The sequence below is a fragment of the Siniperca chuatsi genome, linkage group LG18 (genome assembly GCF_020085105.1).
Source record: "Siniperca chuatsi isolate FFG_IHB_CAS linkage group LG18, ASM2008510v1, whole genome shotgun sequence".
Classification (NCBI taxonomy): Eukaryota; Metazoa; Chordata; class Actinopteri; order Centrarchiformes; family Sinipercidae; genus Siniperca; species Siniperca chuatsi.
Genome location: NC_058059.1, coordinates 21,444,573 through 21,459,568, shown reverse-complemented (window position 1 = coordinate 21,459,568; position 14,996 = coordinate 21,444,573). Strand labels below are relative to the sequence as shown.

General features: G+C 40.8%; 2 protein-coding genes across 3 annotated transcripts in view; both read left to right on the top strand.

Annotated features, from left to right (window-relative positions):
* ehmt1b (euchromatic histone-lysine N-methyltransferase 1b) overlaps window positions 1-7,521 on the top strand; it is a 31,703-nt gene extending 24,182 nt beyond the window's left edge. For both annotated transcript variants that reach the window (XM_044173256.1, XM_044173255.1), the window contains exons 17-26: window positions 341-445; window positions 531-685; window positions 827-997; window positions 1,944-2,088; window positions 2,198-2,275; window positions 2,385-2,500; window positions 2,966-3,052; window positions 4,435-4,513; window positions 4,736-4,911; window positions 6,094-7,521. In XM_044173256.1, the coding sequence (XP_044029191.1) occupies window positions 341-445; window positions 531-685; window positions 827-997; window positions 1,944-2,088; window positions 2,198-2,275; window positions 2,385-2,500; window positions 2,966-3,052; window positions 4,435-4,513; window positions 4,736-4,911; window positions 6,094-6,283 (1,302 nt within the window). In that variant the 3' untranslated portion in view covers window positions 6,284-7,521. The remainder of the gene's footprint in view (window positions 1-340; window positions 446-530; window positions 686-826; window positions 998-1,943; window positions 2,089-2,197; window positions 2,276-2,384; window positions 2,501-2,965; window positions 3,053-4,434; window positions 4,514-4,735; window positions 4,912-6,093) is intronic.
* A 4,422-nt stretch (window positions 7,522-11,943) lies between these two features.
* Window positions 11,944-14,996, top strand: part of cacna1bb (calcium channel, voltage-dependent, N type, alpha 1B subunit, b) — a 178,772-nt gene continuing 175,719 nt past the window's right edge. The window contains 2 exon segments of the mRNA XM_044173254.1: window positions 11,944-12,382; window positions 13,965-14,274. Coding sequence (XP_044029189.1) covers window positions 12,322-12,382; window positions 13,965-14,274 — 371 coding nt within the window. The 5' untranslated portion in view covers window positions 11,944-12,321.

The following is a 14,996-nucleotide window of genomic DNA, read 5'->3' as shown; positions in this document are numbered from 1 at the left end:
TAAATTAGATATATATAGCTGTGGGGCTTATGCAGAGCTCAGAGAAAGGACTGCACTGCGTCTGATGTGTCTTTGTTTATAATGTCTGACCTTGCTGCAAGAAGGTAGCCATTAGGACAGCTGTGATGTAATGACACAGTCTCTCCTTGAATGAACCTTTGCACCAAGTGCTGTTTCATATTTAACTATAGTTGTCATTTAGGATTTGGGGGGGGACGACAGTTTTTCTTTCAAGGTGTTTGTGGAAATCATCACTATCTTGTTCTTTTTATGATGTTTGAGCTTTACTCAGCTCATCAGTGATCAGTTTGCTGAGCTTGAAAGCATTGTTTTTCCTCAGGATGATGGAGGTTGGACAGCCATGATTTGGGCGACAGAGTACAAGCATGTGGACCAGGTGAAGCTGCTTCTGTCCAAAGGAGCCGACATCAGCATCAGGGACAAGGTTGGCTAAGGAGTCTGTCCACTCTGTGTTTGACATACAGGAGAATCAAATATTACGTAATTGTCTATGTGGTTTTGTTTTCTAGGAAGAGAACATCTGCCTTCACTGGGCAGCGTTCTCGGGCAGTGTGGACATCGCCGAGCTGCTCCTGAACGCCCGCTTTGATCTGCAGGCTGTCAACATCCACGGAGACTCTCCTCTGCACATCGCTGCTCGGGAGAATCGTGTGGATTGTGTCACGTGAGTTATTTCCTCCCAGGAAAATTAAATTGCTAGCTTTTTGAACTGTAGTTTAAAAACAAGGGGACTGATTCAAAAGAGTAATTTAAAAAGTAGTTTGGAAGTGGCTTGTTGATGATCAGTCAAATGTGGTCTCCTCAGGCTTTTCCTGACTCGAGGAGCAGATGTGTTTCTGAAGAACCGCGAGGGAGAAACTCCTTCAGACTGCTGCAGCCACAACTCAAAGGCCTGGGCGGCCCTGCAGGCCAACAGGAGGGAGAAGGAAGCCAAGAACATGAGGCTCACTCAAGCAGAGGAAAAAGTCCTTCACAGGTTGAAATTATACTGTGCTTTGCCTCTCACTGGGAGGGATTAAACGGGCGTTTAGATCGAAAAAAGGCAAGGGGCTGCTTTGGGGTCGGCATGCGGTAATGGATGCAGGTGGAAAGATAAAATATTCTGCAGGAAGGGCGGGTTGAGTAATACCTCTGTGAGTTAAAGGCTTATCAGATGGCAAAACACTGCAGTTTTTTTTTTTTTTTTGAATATTTTATTTTAGAGTTTTTTCAGAAATAAACACAGAACAGACAACCAGCACTGTCTCAGACCACACACACAAAAAATAAATAAATAAATAAATAAACAAGTAAAAAATTAAATGGATAAAATAAAAATAATAATAAAAAAAAATAAAAATAAAATAAATAAATAAGTAAATAAAATCATAATAATAAGTGTTCAGTTCAGCAGCCAGAAATACTACAGTGAAAACCTGCTAGACAGTCAGTCTAGGTCCCCAGCATTAGCCTGAGGGGAGCCACTAGGGGCTGATTGAGTAGTTGACTTGTCCAAATGGTCCAAGAATAAGCCCCAAACAGCGGAAAATTTTTCAATGGAATTAGTTCTCAAGAATCTGAGTCTTTCCATTTGAATAAGAGAGATCATATCCGTAATCCATGTCCGAAAGGAAGGGGGTGAAGGTGACTTCCAGTTCTTCAGCACAAGTTTCTTAGCCACAATCATACCCAGGGTTAGAGATTGCTGTATTGCCCCCGGGAGACAGGAGGTGCGCTGTGAAAAACCAAAAATTGCAAGTTCTGCAACAGGTGGAAGAGGCCTATTGTAAGCCTTGGAATACCAGTCAAATATGCTTGACCAAAATCCAGACAATAAGGGGCAAAACACTGCAGTTTTGACCCAGGCATTTTATTTATTTTTTTTGCCAGAGCCTCTTTTCATTTTCTTGACAGCCCCTAACCAGTGTATGCTCTGTTTACAGTGACATAGCGCTGGGGCAGGAGAGAGTTCCCATTCCGTGTGTCAACTCTGTCGACAGTGAACCTTACCCAGACGGCTACAAATACATCCCCGAAAACTGTGTCACCTCCCCCATGAATATCGACAGGAACATAACACACTTGCAGGTGAGTTAGATGCCATTTCATCAGGTATTTTAAAGGAAACAAAGTGTTCTCTGTGCTTGGCAGCGCGAAGTGACCAATATTATTTTCTCTCTTTATCCATGGCTGACAGTACTGTGTTTGTAAGGAAGACTGTTCGACAAGTATCTGCATGTGTGGACAACTCAGTCTGCGCTGCTGGTACGACAAGGTAAGGACGGAGGTCTACACGGACAGACCACACAGTCTTCTTTTAATAATAATAATAAGTCATGCAGTGTGTGTGTGTGTATATATAATTTTGGTTTTGTCATGTTTAGAGAGGTCGTCTTCTACCTGAATTCTGCCGCGAGGAGCCTCCTCTCATTTTTGAGTGTAACCATGCGTGCTCCTGTTGGAGGACCTGCAGGAACCGTGTAGTGCAAAATGGACTCAGGTATTCAAAACGAATCTCGATGTATATACAAATAAAAAAACTTCAACTATCTTAAGCATAGCATTTCTGGGGGGAAAAAAGAGCTTCTATATGAATGAATGAATATTTTAATCATCCCTATCTGTACTTAGATAAAGGTTATCTTTATTTCTGTCATGTGATTTCTGTTTTTGTCTGTAAGACAGTTGGATGGAATTGAGAAATGTGAACAGACGGGCAGCAATATACAGATGTCAACAGCAGGCTTAGAAAACAGTTTTTCTTCTGTGGTGGTAGAACTGTGTGAGGAAGCACTAATCAAACGTCTTGTTGTAACTATCTTACATAATTAATGCTGTGAGGTAATGTATAATGCAGTTTTGCTTTGATGTGCTGCAGCACATCCTGTGTAAAGGTCTGTAAGGTAAATACCTGCTTTGGGGAGAAATATAAAACTGTAACGAAAAGATGTTGTGGATCTTCCAGGACCAGGCTTCAGCTCTTCAGGACCAGTAAGAAGGGCTGGGGTGTCCGTGCACTACAAGACATACCACAGGGGACCTTTATATGCGAGTAAGTCCCATTTACAAATAAAACAGTTTATATTTGCAGTTCACCTTGCATTTTTGTTTAGCCTTTTTGTTGGCGGATATTCGTTTGTAGCATCAAAAGACCACAATGCAATGCAGCCACAGTTCACATCCTTGCCGATCTGTCAGTATTCTTTAAAAAAAAAAAAAAAATTTATTAATCTGGGAACACAGAAGAGACATTTTCACTTTTCCCCCAATTTGAAGAACCTGCTACTCTCACATATGCTGGATCTCCTGCCAGATGGTAGCAGCTCAGACTGTGAGCGCAGCAGACGAGAGACATAGTTAACCATTCTGCTTTCTCATGTTCAGAAGTGCTGTGGATGTCACTGAGGCGTTTTGTTGATGTGCCAGTCACTATCTTGCTAATGTATTGTGACTATTTTCGAAAGCTTGCCCCCCCCCCGTAACACTTAGGGTTCTGTGTGCCATTTCAAAAACGTGTTGGCTAACACCAAAAAAACCCTCTGTTTCTTTTGGCAGTTGTCTTGAGAAGTTCCTGATCTAAACGTTGTCTGTTTAATGAAATGTTGTCACTGCGAGCTCCAGACTGGGTTGGACCTTTTCTTATGTTCACTTGCAAGTGCTGGCAATCAAAGTACAGTAACTTATAGGATAAGTCCGGGATAAGTCAAGTCAGTTTTATTTATATAGCCCAATCTTGCAAATCACACCTCAACAGCTTTACAATCTGTACAGAATACGATAAGGCTGGTGTTATTCTATATATTTTTGTCAAAATTGTCAAAACCATGCCGAGTGTCATTCCGTCTCTCGGTGCTGTCTGTGGCCCTCAGCCTCAAGTCTGTTGGTTCCTACTGAAGATGTAAATCCAGCTTGTAACATACAGTTTCATTATTTATTTTTTAAAAGGCTCAGTCATTTTCTAAAACAGCTGGTAATAAATTGACAATTTATTGATTGATAATTTAAATACACATTTAAGACATTAAAAAGTCTGCAATTATTCAGGTGGCACAGGACTGCAAAGGATTCCGCTATGAGAAGCCATGTGTGTTTACCGGTCGCTAGTGTTTAGCTCGCTGTTGGTTTGTGTGCTATTTTGTTGTTTGAAATTGAGTCATTCACTTACTCATGCTCTTTCAGTGTTGAATAGTGTGTGTGGTGTATGTTTATTTAAATGCTTTTGGGTTAAATATTTTAAAAGATTTGGAAATGCATCACAGGTTTACCAGCAGGCATATTTAAATCTTTAAAGCTCAGTATCTCAGAACTTCAGTCTCCCAGAATGAAACCTTATAATTCCACGTTCATGAAATCTTGACACGTTGTAAACCGCATCAGCACTGAAACGTTTCGGCGATGCCTACGGCTACTGACGGGTCACCTGCTTTCCAACAGGTACGTGGGCGAGATCATCTCCGAAGCAGAAGCAGAGATGAGGCAAAATGACGCTTACCTGTTCAGCCTGGATGATAAGGTATGAAAGTATGAACAACAAGATTTTGGGAATGTATTTCACTGAATACATGTTCTAAAAAGGATGCAGGTGTGAATGGAAAAGAATAATTAAGACCTTTACTCTGATAATTCTCTAGTTACTATAATCTTTTTATATTAACTCATATTTTGGAATTCTTTATTTTGAAATGTATTCCCATTCAGTCTTTCCTTTATCTCTTTTATTTATCTCTCCTCCCAGCCACAAGATCTATACTGCATCGATGCCCGTTTCTATGGAAACATTAGCCGGTTCCTCAATCACATGTGTGAGCCCAACTTGTTTGCCTGTCGAGTGTTCACGACGCACCAGGACCTTCGTTTCCCACACATTGCCTTCTTTGCCAGTGAAAACATCATGGCTGGAGAGGAGCTTGGGTAAGATTTTTTTTATTTTTAGCCAATACATTGTCTTTTTTTCTTGTTCATCATGTCTAATGTTATGTAATGAGCCCGACAGATACTGGAGTTTTGAGTCTGATTCATATTTTTTTGACAGTTTAAAATTCAGGTATATTCTAGATTCTTTATAACTATATTTGAAAACATTAAACCTGCCGTGCGGAACTTCTGTCTCCCCCTTTTGGCAGTGAGAGTAATTACACACACACTGTCGACGCATGCTCGTGATGTATGCCTACAGTGGGCTCGCCCCAGGCTCGTGTTTTTTAGGTAGAATAAATGTAATAGCTACATAGCCTACTCCAACTATTTTACCAACCTGTCCAAGAGCAGTAACTTGAAATCTGAGACTGCCTCCAACAAGGAAAAGCTGGTTATCTGTGTTTGTCCTCGCCGTCGAGCGCTTTCTTTTTTTTGACTGTAATCCTTCCTCTGAACGCTGAGTTTCTTTCTTTTTTTTTTTTTTTCTCTGGAGCATCAGATGCTTTTCTTGGAAGCTTCTTAGGTTTTTCTCCTAGTTGCTGTTGCCTACTCCATCACCACGGTTACTCCATCGCCACGTAGAGAGAGAGTTGCGTCATCTCCGTTCAGTTTCACTTGAAGTGGCTTTATTGGCCTGACTGCACACAATAAAACGTTGCCAAAGCATATTAACACAAACTATACAATCATAATAAATAAATGACCAAAACAAACAAACAATTCTCAATAATAAACGTTCTCTTCAATGGACCTTTTTTAATTATTTTTTACAGCAATGGCGGATCGTGTTGATCATGTTGGAAAATACAGGCTCATTCTGTTGTGTTTACAAACATTACTGATGTAAATGAACCTTTAACTGAATCACAAACATTAACAGCCTAGATTTAGTGGGGTTGAGTAAAGACCCCCATACACTGTGACTTTGGGCTGTCCCGGGCGTATGTTGACAGATGTGACAGATCTTGGTGGAATCCAAAACAGTGGTCCTCGATCGCACTGAGACACGTCCACTGACGGCCAACAGTCTTGACACAGATTGTGACCTAGATTTGAATCGCCCTGTCTCACTCAGTGTGACATGCATTGAACCTGCAAGAATTATTATTTTTTTCAACCCTGGATGTAAGCTACTACTTTTCTATAATAATTTGCTTTCTCATCCTCACCTCTCAGATTTAACTACGGCAACCACTTCTGGGAAGTCAAGAGCAAGCTGTTCAGCTGCGAATGCGGCTCTTCCAAGTGCAAGTACTCGTCAGCAGCCATGGCGTCGCTGCAGGCGGACAGCACACCGGAGGACCAGCAGCAGCCCAGCGCGTCACCTGACACCAGCTCTTCCAACAGTCCCTCCAGTCCTTCCTAAAGCTCTCCTCACACTAAGCTTCGCTACATGTACACATGACTGACGGACACACAGGGGCGCCTGTCTCCATCCTCCTTGAACTTTGAACTTTTATCAGTGAACCTGTACTGTATCTCCACTTCTGAGTAAAACCATGGACCATCGACCTTCGTGAGAACCCATAAAGCGTTGTCACACAGAACCAGATGCACAATCAAATCCTGGAAGAACTTCCACCTTTATTCCACTTTGTGTAACATGAACAGCAGGGGGCAGCGACGTCACTCACAGCTCACGTCGACAACAAAACAGTCTTTACATTTCATACATAACTTTACTGGGAAGGAGAACTGTGCATTTTGTCGTCTATGTCTTTTTTAAGATAATTGGTTGATATTGTTAAATGGCTTTTCTTATAGAGTCATGACAAAGGAATTTTGGGGTCGGGGATTAGGGCATCGTTGTCTTTTGCAAAGACAACCTCAGCATACAGCTGGGTTTAACTTGTTTGACCGTTGAGGTCAATTGTAATGAACCATTCCAGCAAAATTAGCCGATAAATATTGAATTATGTTGCCACTTCTTTGTGTCATTTCATCTTTGTTGCAGTCTTTGAACAGACATGTCCAACATTTGCCACCTATGAATTGATCATTTAACTGAAATTATGTGAAAGACAAAGAAATGGTGCAAAAAGTGGATTGTTTTTTAATTTGCTACTCAAGTGAGTATAGATTGTCTGACAGAAAGATGCTGTACCAGTCCTCAAAAATGAGGTGTTTCTAGTCTCAAATAAATTGGCTGACCTTTTTATTAAGCATGTTTAAGGGGATCTTAACGTGTCAGATATTTTGCCACAGTTGTGGAAGAATTGATTAAACTGAATGGAGTTAAAAACAAAACGAGAAAATGGTGCTGACAAAGGTTTTTACTTTTGTTTTCATTTTTATTACCGAAGTGAACATAGTTTGTAAAATAAGAGAACGTTTTATGTTTAATTTTAACTCCAGTTTTCTAATCATAGTTACTGTAGTTAGGCTGTTTTTAATTTTGTTCATGATTTTGCCGACAGAAGCCAACCCGTCTTTTTAAATGTTGTTAGTAAAGCAGTGACTGTTGTGCAAAGTCTTGAAAGGTATAAATGAAAAAAAAGGTTATAAAAATGCACTTCCATAACTTTCTGTTACATATTTCTGGACCCTGAACCATCCATCTAATTGGTTGTATCTTTTTCAATAAATTTACTACTAATACATTTATTCTGATAATGTTTTACTTGTTGCAGTTTCTCTTGGAAGGCAAGACTGTTTGCTAAAATGTTACCTAAAGATGTTGTTGCAGAATTTAATTATCACATTGCCTCTTTCTCCAGCTCTGTCATTTTGCAGATTTTCTTCTGGTCCAGGGAAAGATAGCTTTTTAGTTCCTTATCTTGTCAACCACAAACACATTGCAGGCTTCAGTTTGAAGATCTTTCAGTAGTCAGTTTGACCCTGCACGAACTGAGCAGCAGCTCAGTTTTGACAGATGGGCCTAGGGCCCGGCGCTGAAGTTTTTGAGCAGCTGTGGCATCAGAGCTGACACTTCCCACACTGTTTGCTTTAATGAGTTTAGACCTTGAAAGGCTTTCGTTTGTACATTTTAGAGAGCTGCTGAAAAGCTCATTTCAAACTGTTAAACCACAAAAATTAAACCACAATTAAACACTGGTGGAAGAAATAGTAATACCACAATAGAATTGTTCGATTACAGGTACAATCACGGCTTCAGAATAGAGTTCCAATTCAAAATTAAAGTTGCAAGCAGTGACGAACAGGCCCTTGCATCCTCCCACACGTCGGGGCATGCTGCATACATGGCGGTGTTACTGAAGGTTGGTCGACGCGGCTCTGAATTTTCATGTGTTTTGGACACTGCATGAAGGAGTTTAAACATCACTTCCTGTGTCCACTATGTGGCGCTAGAGAACACCCACTAATTATACGTTATGTTCCAGTATATCAAGTGTAGACCACACCATTCAAATGTTATGTAAATCAAATGATTGTCACACAAGGCTTACTTCCTGCTGCCAGTAGGTGGCGCAATGACTAAAACGCTTTGACATGTAGATGTCCTCAGGCCGGGACTCTTACCAAGCATGCGAAATTTGGAGTAGGGTATCTCTGCAGACCAGAGACTTTGAATGGGAGGGGTAACTGTCAATCATTTTTAATTTGGCTAATCATAAGCTTACAATCCACTGTCAATCAAAAACTAATTTCACCAATACGCTGCCTAAACCAGTTGTCAATCACTTTTTAATTCAAATAATCATCGTTCTCCTAGGTGAAGGGGGAGGTTCGACACTAAAAAACAAACTTACCTCATTTCTCAATGTTTAGATCCTAAGTTTTCCGCTCTAGTCAAAGGATCAAAGTATCAACAGACAGCAACGTTTTTTTTAATCTATTTTAAAGTGGACGTAGAGAAGTTTTGATCATAACAGAATACATCACCACTGCTCATTTTAGAAATTACATGTCACAAATTTTGTTGGAAAGCTAGACGTTGGCGGTTAATGAGCTACCTCAGGCTGTATGGAGTAAACTGCAAGCTAATGTTAGCTAACTCGCTAACCTCTACAGGAAATTATAGTAGTAAGCTAGCAGGCTAGAAAAGCAGTGGAAACCGGAAGTGCAGTAGTGCCCTTGCCTCGTCTCAAATATGTTCAGAAAGTTTTTGGTGGACTGCTAATGTGAAACGTGAAAGTTTACGTAGCCTACTTACAACAGAACCCTACTATACATGCTCAAACCCCATTGCCTCACAGAACTAGTGGTCTCAGGAGGGAGGACTGCAGTTGGACCTTTCTCCGCCCACCGAGCACGATCGTGGGAAAATGAAGGCTTGCTAGCTATTCCAGCTAATACTGAAAGCCAGAAACAAACATCTGTGATCCATTGTCTGTTTGATAATCTAATCAAAGAACATGTTTTCTTGCTGTGGCCTTTCTAAAATGAGCAGTGGTAAAAGTTACTATATTCTGTAATGATCATGGAGTTGATAAGCCATAAGCAGACAGCGCTAGCTAGTTGAAAAGCTGCCTGTACAAAACAAATGATGGATGGAGCGTGAGTTGTTTGTGTGCCCCTCTTATAATACTGTGAAGTGATTCGCTGAATTAAAAAGTGAGTGACAAGTGGTTCAGGCGGCGTATTGGTGAAATTAGTTTTTGACTGACAGCGGATGATTGGCCAACTTAAAAAATGATTGACAGTTACCACTCCCTCTTAAAGTCTCCGGTCTTTCATGGCGAATAATGAGCCATAATGGCAACAGCGTTTGATGAAAACTCACAAGCTTCACTGTTTAGCATCATCAAGGTCTTAAGGCTTTGCTGACCACATATGAGGTGGATGTGGTTAACCTGCTAGTAGTATAGGGCCTGTAACTTCCTGTTGCCAGTAGGTGGCGCCATGACTATGACTGAATATTGGCATGTAGATGTCTTCAGGCTGGGACTCTTATCAAAAATGTGAAGTTTGGGGCAGATTTGACCATGTACACAAAAGTTAAATCAACTTCCTGTGTCATATGAAACATGGAAATTCGAAGCCATGGACACGCCGTAAAGCACAAACTCACAGGGTCACAGGGTTTTCGAGCATGAACTGCCTTTTTAAGGTCATGCCACAGCATCTCAATAGGATTCAGGTCAGGACTTTGACTAGGCCACTCCAAAGTCTTCATTTTGTTCTTCTTCAGCCATTCAGAGGTAGACTTGCTGGTGTGTTTTGGATCATTGTCCTACTGCGGAACCCAAGTTTGTTTGATGATCTGAAACATTTAAGTGTGACAAACATGCAAAAAAATAAGAAATCAGAAAGGGGGCAAACACTTTTTCACACCACTGCATGTAGCTCTCGGCTCTGGGCCACCAGAACCATGTGGCCAAACAGATTCCTATCTGCCTTCAGAACTACTTGGCTTGCCCTTTACAGCACGGTTTCTTTCAGATCTCTGAGAATGTTTTCAGCTTCTTCTTTGTCATCTTGTCATGGAACTGTGGAGTTGTTTGGAGACATCCATGTTTGAAGGCTTGATATGCTTGCTCTCCTAACTTCCGGGCATCAAGCAGGTCATTAGCCACATTTGGCGGGGCAACAGTCGCTGTTGACAAGCTGACAAACTCATATTGGTCTGGACTGAGTGGATTTACCCAGCAGGATATCAACAATGGACTCTACGTCAGCCTCATCTCTTCTGATCCTGGGCAGCTGTAAGTCTAGGTGATTGAGCTGAGAATCGCCTTGACCCATAATAAATGGACTTATATTGCATGTCTCACTTGATTCGGTAACGTCATCTGGAAGGAACAACTTAACTTATACCCAAAATTCAATGTTTCTTCCATTTTTATATGATAAGCTGAAACTAGAATGCATTACTGAACATGTTTGTGGTAACAAAAATATCTTCAAATAATATTACATAGAAATGTAAATACTGATTTAAGTGCAAACTCACATTTTTCACTTGCCAATATTATATGTATATACTTTAACAGCATTTTTTCATTTCAACAACAACAAAATTTGTATGCAGATTCAAACACATTGCTTTTATTACAAGGAACAACCTTTAGAAATGTTTAGTTTCCTTATGTTCAAGATTACATCACTGTTAATATGATATTGGCTGTTTGTGTGCTTTTTGGAAATTATGCAAAGGTGCTAATAGGGGGAAATAAAATGTCCAATAAATATGAAAAGCTGCTCCTGTGGCAAGGATATCATATATTAATTGACCCTATAAACAATTTAGTATAGGTACGGTTTTGCCCACTCAGATGGTGCCGATATCTGGTCTAGCGCATGGACTATAACGTTACTGGTAGAGTTTTGCGATAGAAAAATTAAAAAATGAAACATCGCCAACAACAGCAAAATTTGATGCTTTTCTTTTAAAAAAAGAAAGGAGACGTCAGTTGGTTGATGAAAAGGGAGTAAAAAAGACATTATTTTGAGTTATTATAGTGCAATGAGATAACTTCTGTTATGAATTGGCGCTATATAAATAAAATTGAATTGAATTGAAGTTACAGTGAGAAGGTATAATCATAATGTACTCCTCATAATAAAGAGTGCTAGACACTGGACTTGAACACAAACAAAAGCTAACACATTCATTTACAGTGATCTTAACAAAATTATTGACAGTATGTGACTTCTAAAAACATATATTTCATATTTTGATACATTTCTTGCTTCTTGAAGTTGCAAGTGGAACATTATCTGTCGATAGTGCCATATATAATGTGCCATAGATCTACCAGTCCCATTCTTCAAAGTATAGCTTACGTCCCTTATTGAATACCACAGCATATGATGTTCACTAGGGTCTGGGGTTAAACATGCAGAGAGTAAGGCAGCTTTTTCTGATGTAAAAATGTATATTTTCTGGCAGAATGATTAGAATGATTAAACTGAGCATGATAGCCATCTTAATCATAATGTGTTGCTTTTAAGTAGCTGGGAACATGATAAAAGCATGTAGAAATGCAGAAAATGGTATTCGAATCCTTTTTTGGGTCCTGACCCCTGCTTTATTGTACCCAAATACAAATACAAAAACACAAATCCAATCAGCCATTGCAGTAAGAAACACCCTTTGGATTTGGATTCAAAATGTCCCCTGTAGCACCAATGTAAAAAAAAACAAACAAAAAAAGCAGGAAGCGAGTGACTGTGCATCTGCAGGGCTTTTAGGTCTCATAAACTGGCCGATGATTGCTCCCTTCCTGGTTACCAGGGCGGACAGCGAAAACAGAGTCGATAATTGAATCAGAGAAATTTCTCCTTGAGCATCGAAGACGGTTGGTCTGATAACAAGGTTCTTAACTGGCAGGACAGGAAGCAGCCTTTCCGCATTCCAAGGTGGGAGAAACTTTTTTTGTCTTTGGTGCCTTACAGGGGAGCCTCTTACAGGCAGACATACATGAACTGAATGAGGGCCAATTTTTTTTGCTTTATCCCACCGTTCAGTTGGATTTATCTCAGCAACCCTGGAGAGCAGTTATGAAGAGAACAGTTCCTCTCAACTCCAGATGGGCAGAGAGACGATCTACTGTGGTTTATGGTACGTTCATTCTGGTTCTTACCACCTTTGTTTGCATTTGTTTACATTTCTTTATTGTATTAATAACCATTAGGGTAGTAAATCCTGAGTAAAGGCCCCTTGGTTTACTGGTATCCTAAGTTCCCAATCGCAAGGTCAGTCCCCTCAAGGCATCAAAAGATAAGTCTCAGGGGTCACAAGATGATTAACAGGATAGAAAAGCAGAAAAAATATATTTCTGCAATCCAAAATTATTTTACTTTTATCTTTTAAATATTTTATTCAGTTCAAAGGTTCGTTGTCAATGACTTTTACATTTTCTTGTAAAAAATGTTCAAATGCACATCAGTAAGGCTGTATCTGGGCTGAGCCTAGCCTATTATTGTATTATAACCCTGCAGGCCTGTGGGATCTATTTTGGGGACTTGTGGATATCAAGAGAGATTATGGCAATGTTTAAAAAGTCAGTCTACAGTGGTTTAAGATAATAACCCCCTTTCTTAGGGGTCTACAAGAAAGGATGTGTTTGCCTTGTTTTACCTGGCCCCATTTGGGACTGGGAGCCAGTCCCTGCAGCTTTGCACTGCTCTTTATTTGACATGGATAGTTTACTGGGAGTAGCAATGAGTGCAAAGCCTTTTTCAGAGCAGACATGTTGACTTGTCATAGAAGGAAAAGCTCAGGTGTTACAAGTAACGTTCACGATGGCTCTGTTCTATTCAAGTGTCCCAGTAAGCCAGCATGCAGGACACCAGGTCCCTGAAGCTGAAGCAGCTAAATGGAATTCAGCCATCATTTGTTTAATTAATTACACCTGTGCTTTTCCTACTGTGACATGTCAAAATGTCTGTGAAAAAGGCCTACTGAGACTTGGCCCACCGCCTGAGGCGAAGAAGACAAAATCCTCGAAAACATACTGTACTTTGGAAAAGCCACACATAGGTGAAATCTATGCTTTACTGGAAGTACTTTCAAACAAAATGTTTCACTTTTCGGAGCGAAAAGCTTATATTTAAGGTCTAACTGATTCGTCCCCACCTGAAATAGGAATCATAGGGGACAGGAGGACCCAGTGTATAGGCCATTCCCAAATGAGGCTAGGACTGGCCCTGCGTGGACTAAAAGATCAATTGACTAATTTCACCACTACTTTAGTCTACAATTATGTTTATAGATAACCTGTGTTTTGAGTAAATGCATTGCTTTAATGTGTTGCTAGCAGCAGGTAGCTGTTTGTCTTTGAGGACAAGAGTGCCGCAGAAACAGCTAACCTCGCTAGCCAAACGGAAGCTGTGTGTATTGTGTATTTAGCCATATTTTGACATATTTGGCAAAGATATAGGTGTTTCTAACCTACTGAGCATACAGATGAAACTAGGATTATGCTGCAGGAGTAGTTTGAGAAGTTTTTATGGGCATTTTGGTACTTTTTTCCCGGGTGAAACTAAGTCGCTGTTGGAATCCTGTTACTGTTGTGAACCGGACTAACGTCTTCCTTGAGTTTTTATTTTAAATTTTACATGTAAAAATTGGTTCCATAGATCAGAAATGGCTTTAATAATGGCTGTATTCTGCCTACGTATACATTTCTTTCACTCACCAGCGGTACGCGCTGCCACATTGGGCTCCTGGAGGATGCTTACATTGGGGGCAGAGTACGAGGATACCTGGGCTCCGTCACCTGACAGGAGTCGCCCTCCCGGTCAGCGGGTAGAGAAGGAGCCGGGGCCTGCGGAGGGGGCAGACGCCTGCGCTGGAGACCCGGAGGAGACGTCATGGAGAGCCGTTGACACCGTGCAGAAGTATGACACAGTTTTACACCTGGACGGGCTGAGCAGAGCCGGGAGGAGAGACGGTGTGCGTCAGATCGTTCGAAAGCACGACACCCTGAACAGCACGCCGTGGCCCCGCGGGTGAGACACACAAACCTTTAATCTAGAGACGTATTAACATGTAAAATTCCTGCATTTCAGTTCCCTTCAGGAAAAATAAACAAGTAAAACAGTAAAATGTACAGATAGACACTGAAAAGATTGTTAGGATTAAAGGATAAGATTCATCATCATCACTTATGGCTGGAACTGCCTGGCCCCTGTGAACCCCCTTCCCTTCCTCTCCCACTGTAATGTGTACAGTTTTTCTGTGCTGGAATACTACATGGCCCCATATTTGCTGTGTGGTAATTACAAGCCGAGACAGTTGTGTGGCTGGTATTGTTGTTGTCACCTGTGTGTGTCATCATGGCACCTCCTGTTGCAGGAACCACTGAGGTGGTTTTCAGTACTTTGCCAGGTGTTATTTGTCTGTGGACAGATTTTGTCAAAGGTCCACCTACGGATGGAATCGAACCCGAGCAGCTGTGGTAAGGACTTAGACCTTAGTACATGGGGCACGTGCTCTACCAGGCTCTATATTTAACATATAAACTCAAAACTGAAATAATGAAGGTAATTACACTAGATTCTGACACAGGGAACCTCTTCAAGACAGGGCCTCAAGTTAATAAAGCAGAACACGCCTAAAGGCCCTTGTCATGTCACTGTTAGGAAAGTAAAGCCAATCAGAAACCACAGTCATTATATATTGTGCTTTAGTGGTGCATATTCCCAAACACATTTTCAAATAGATTAGCCCA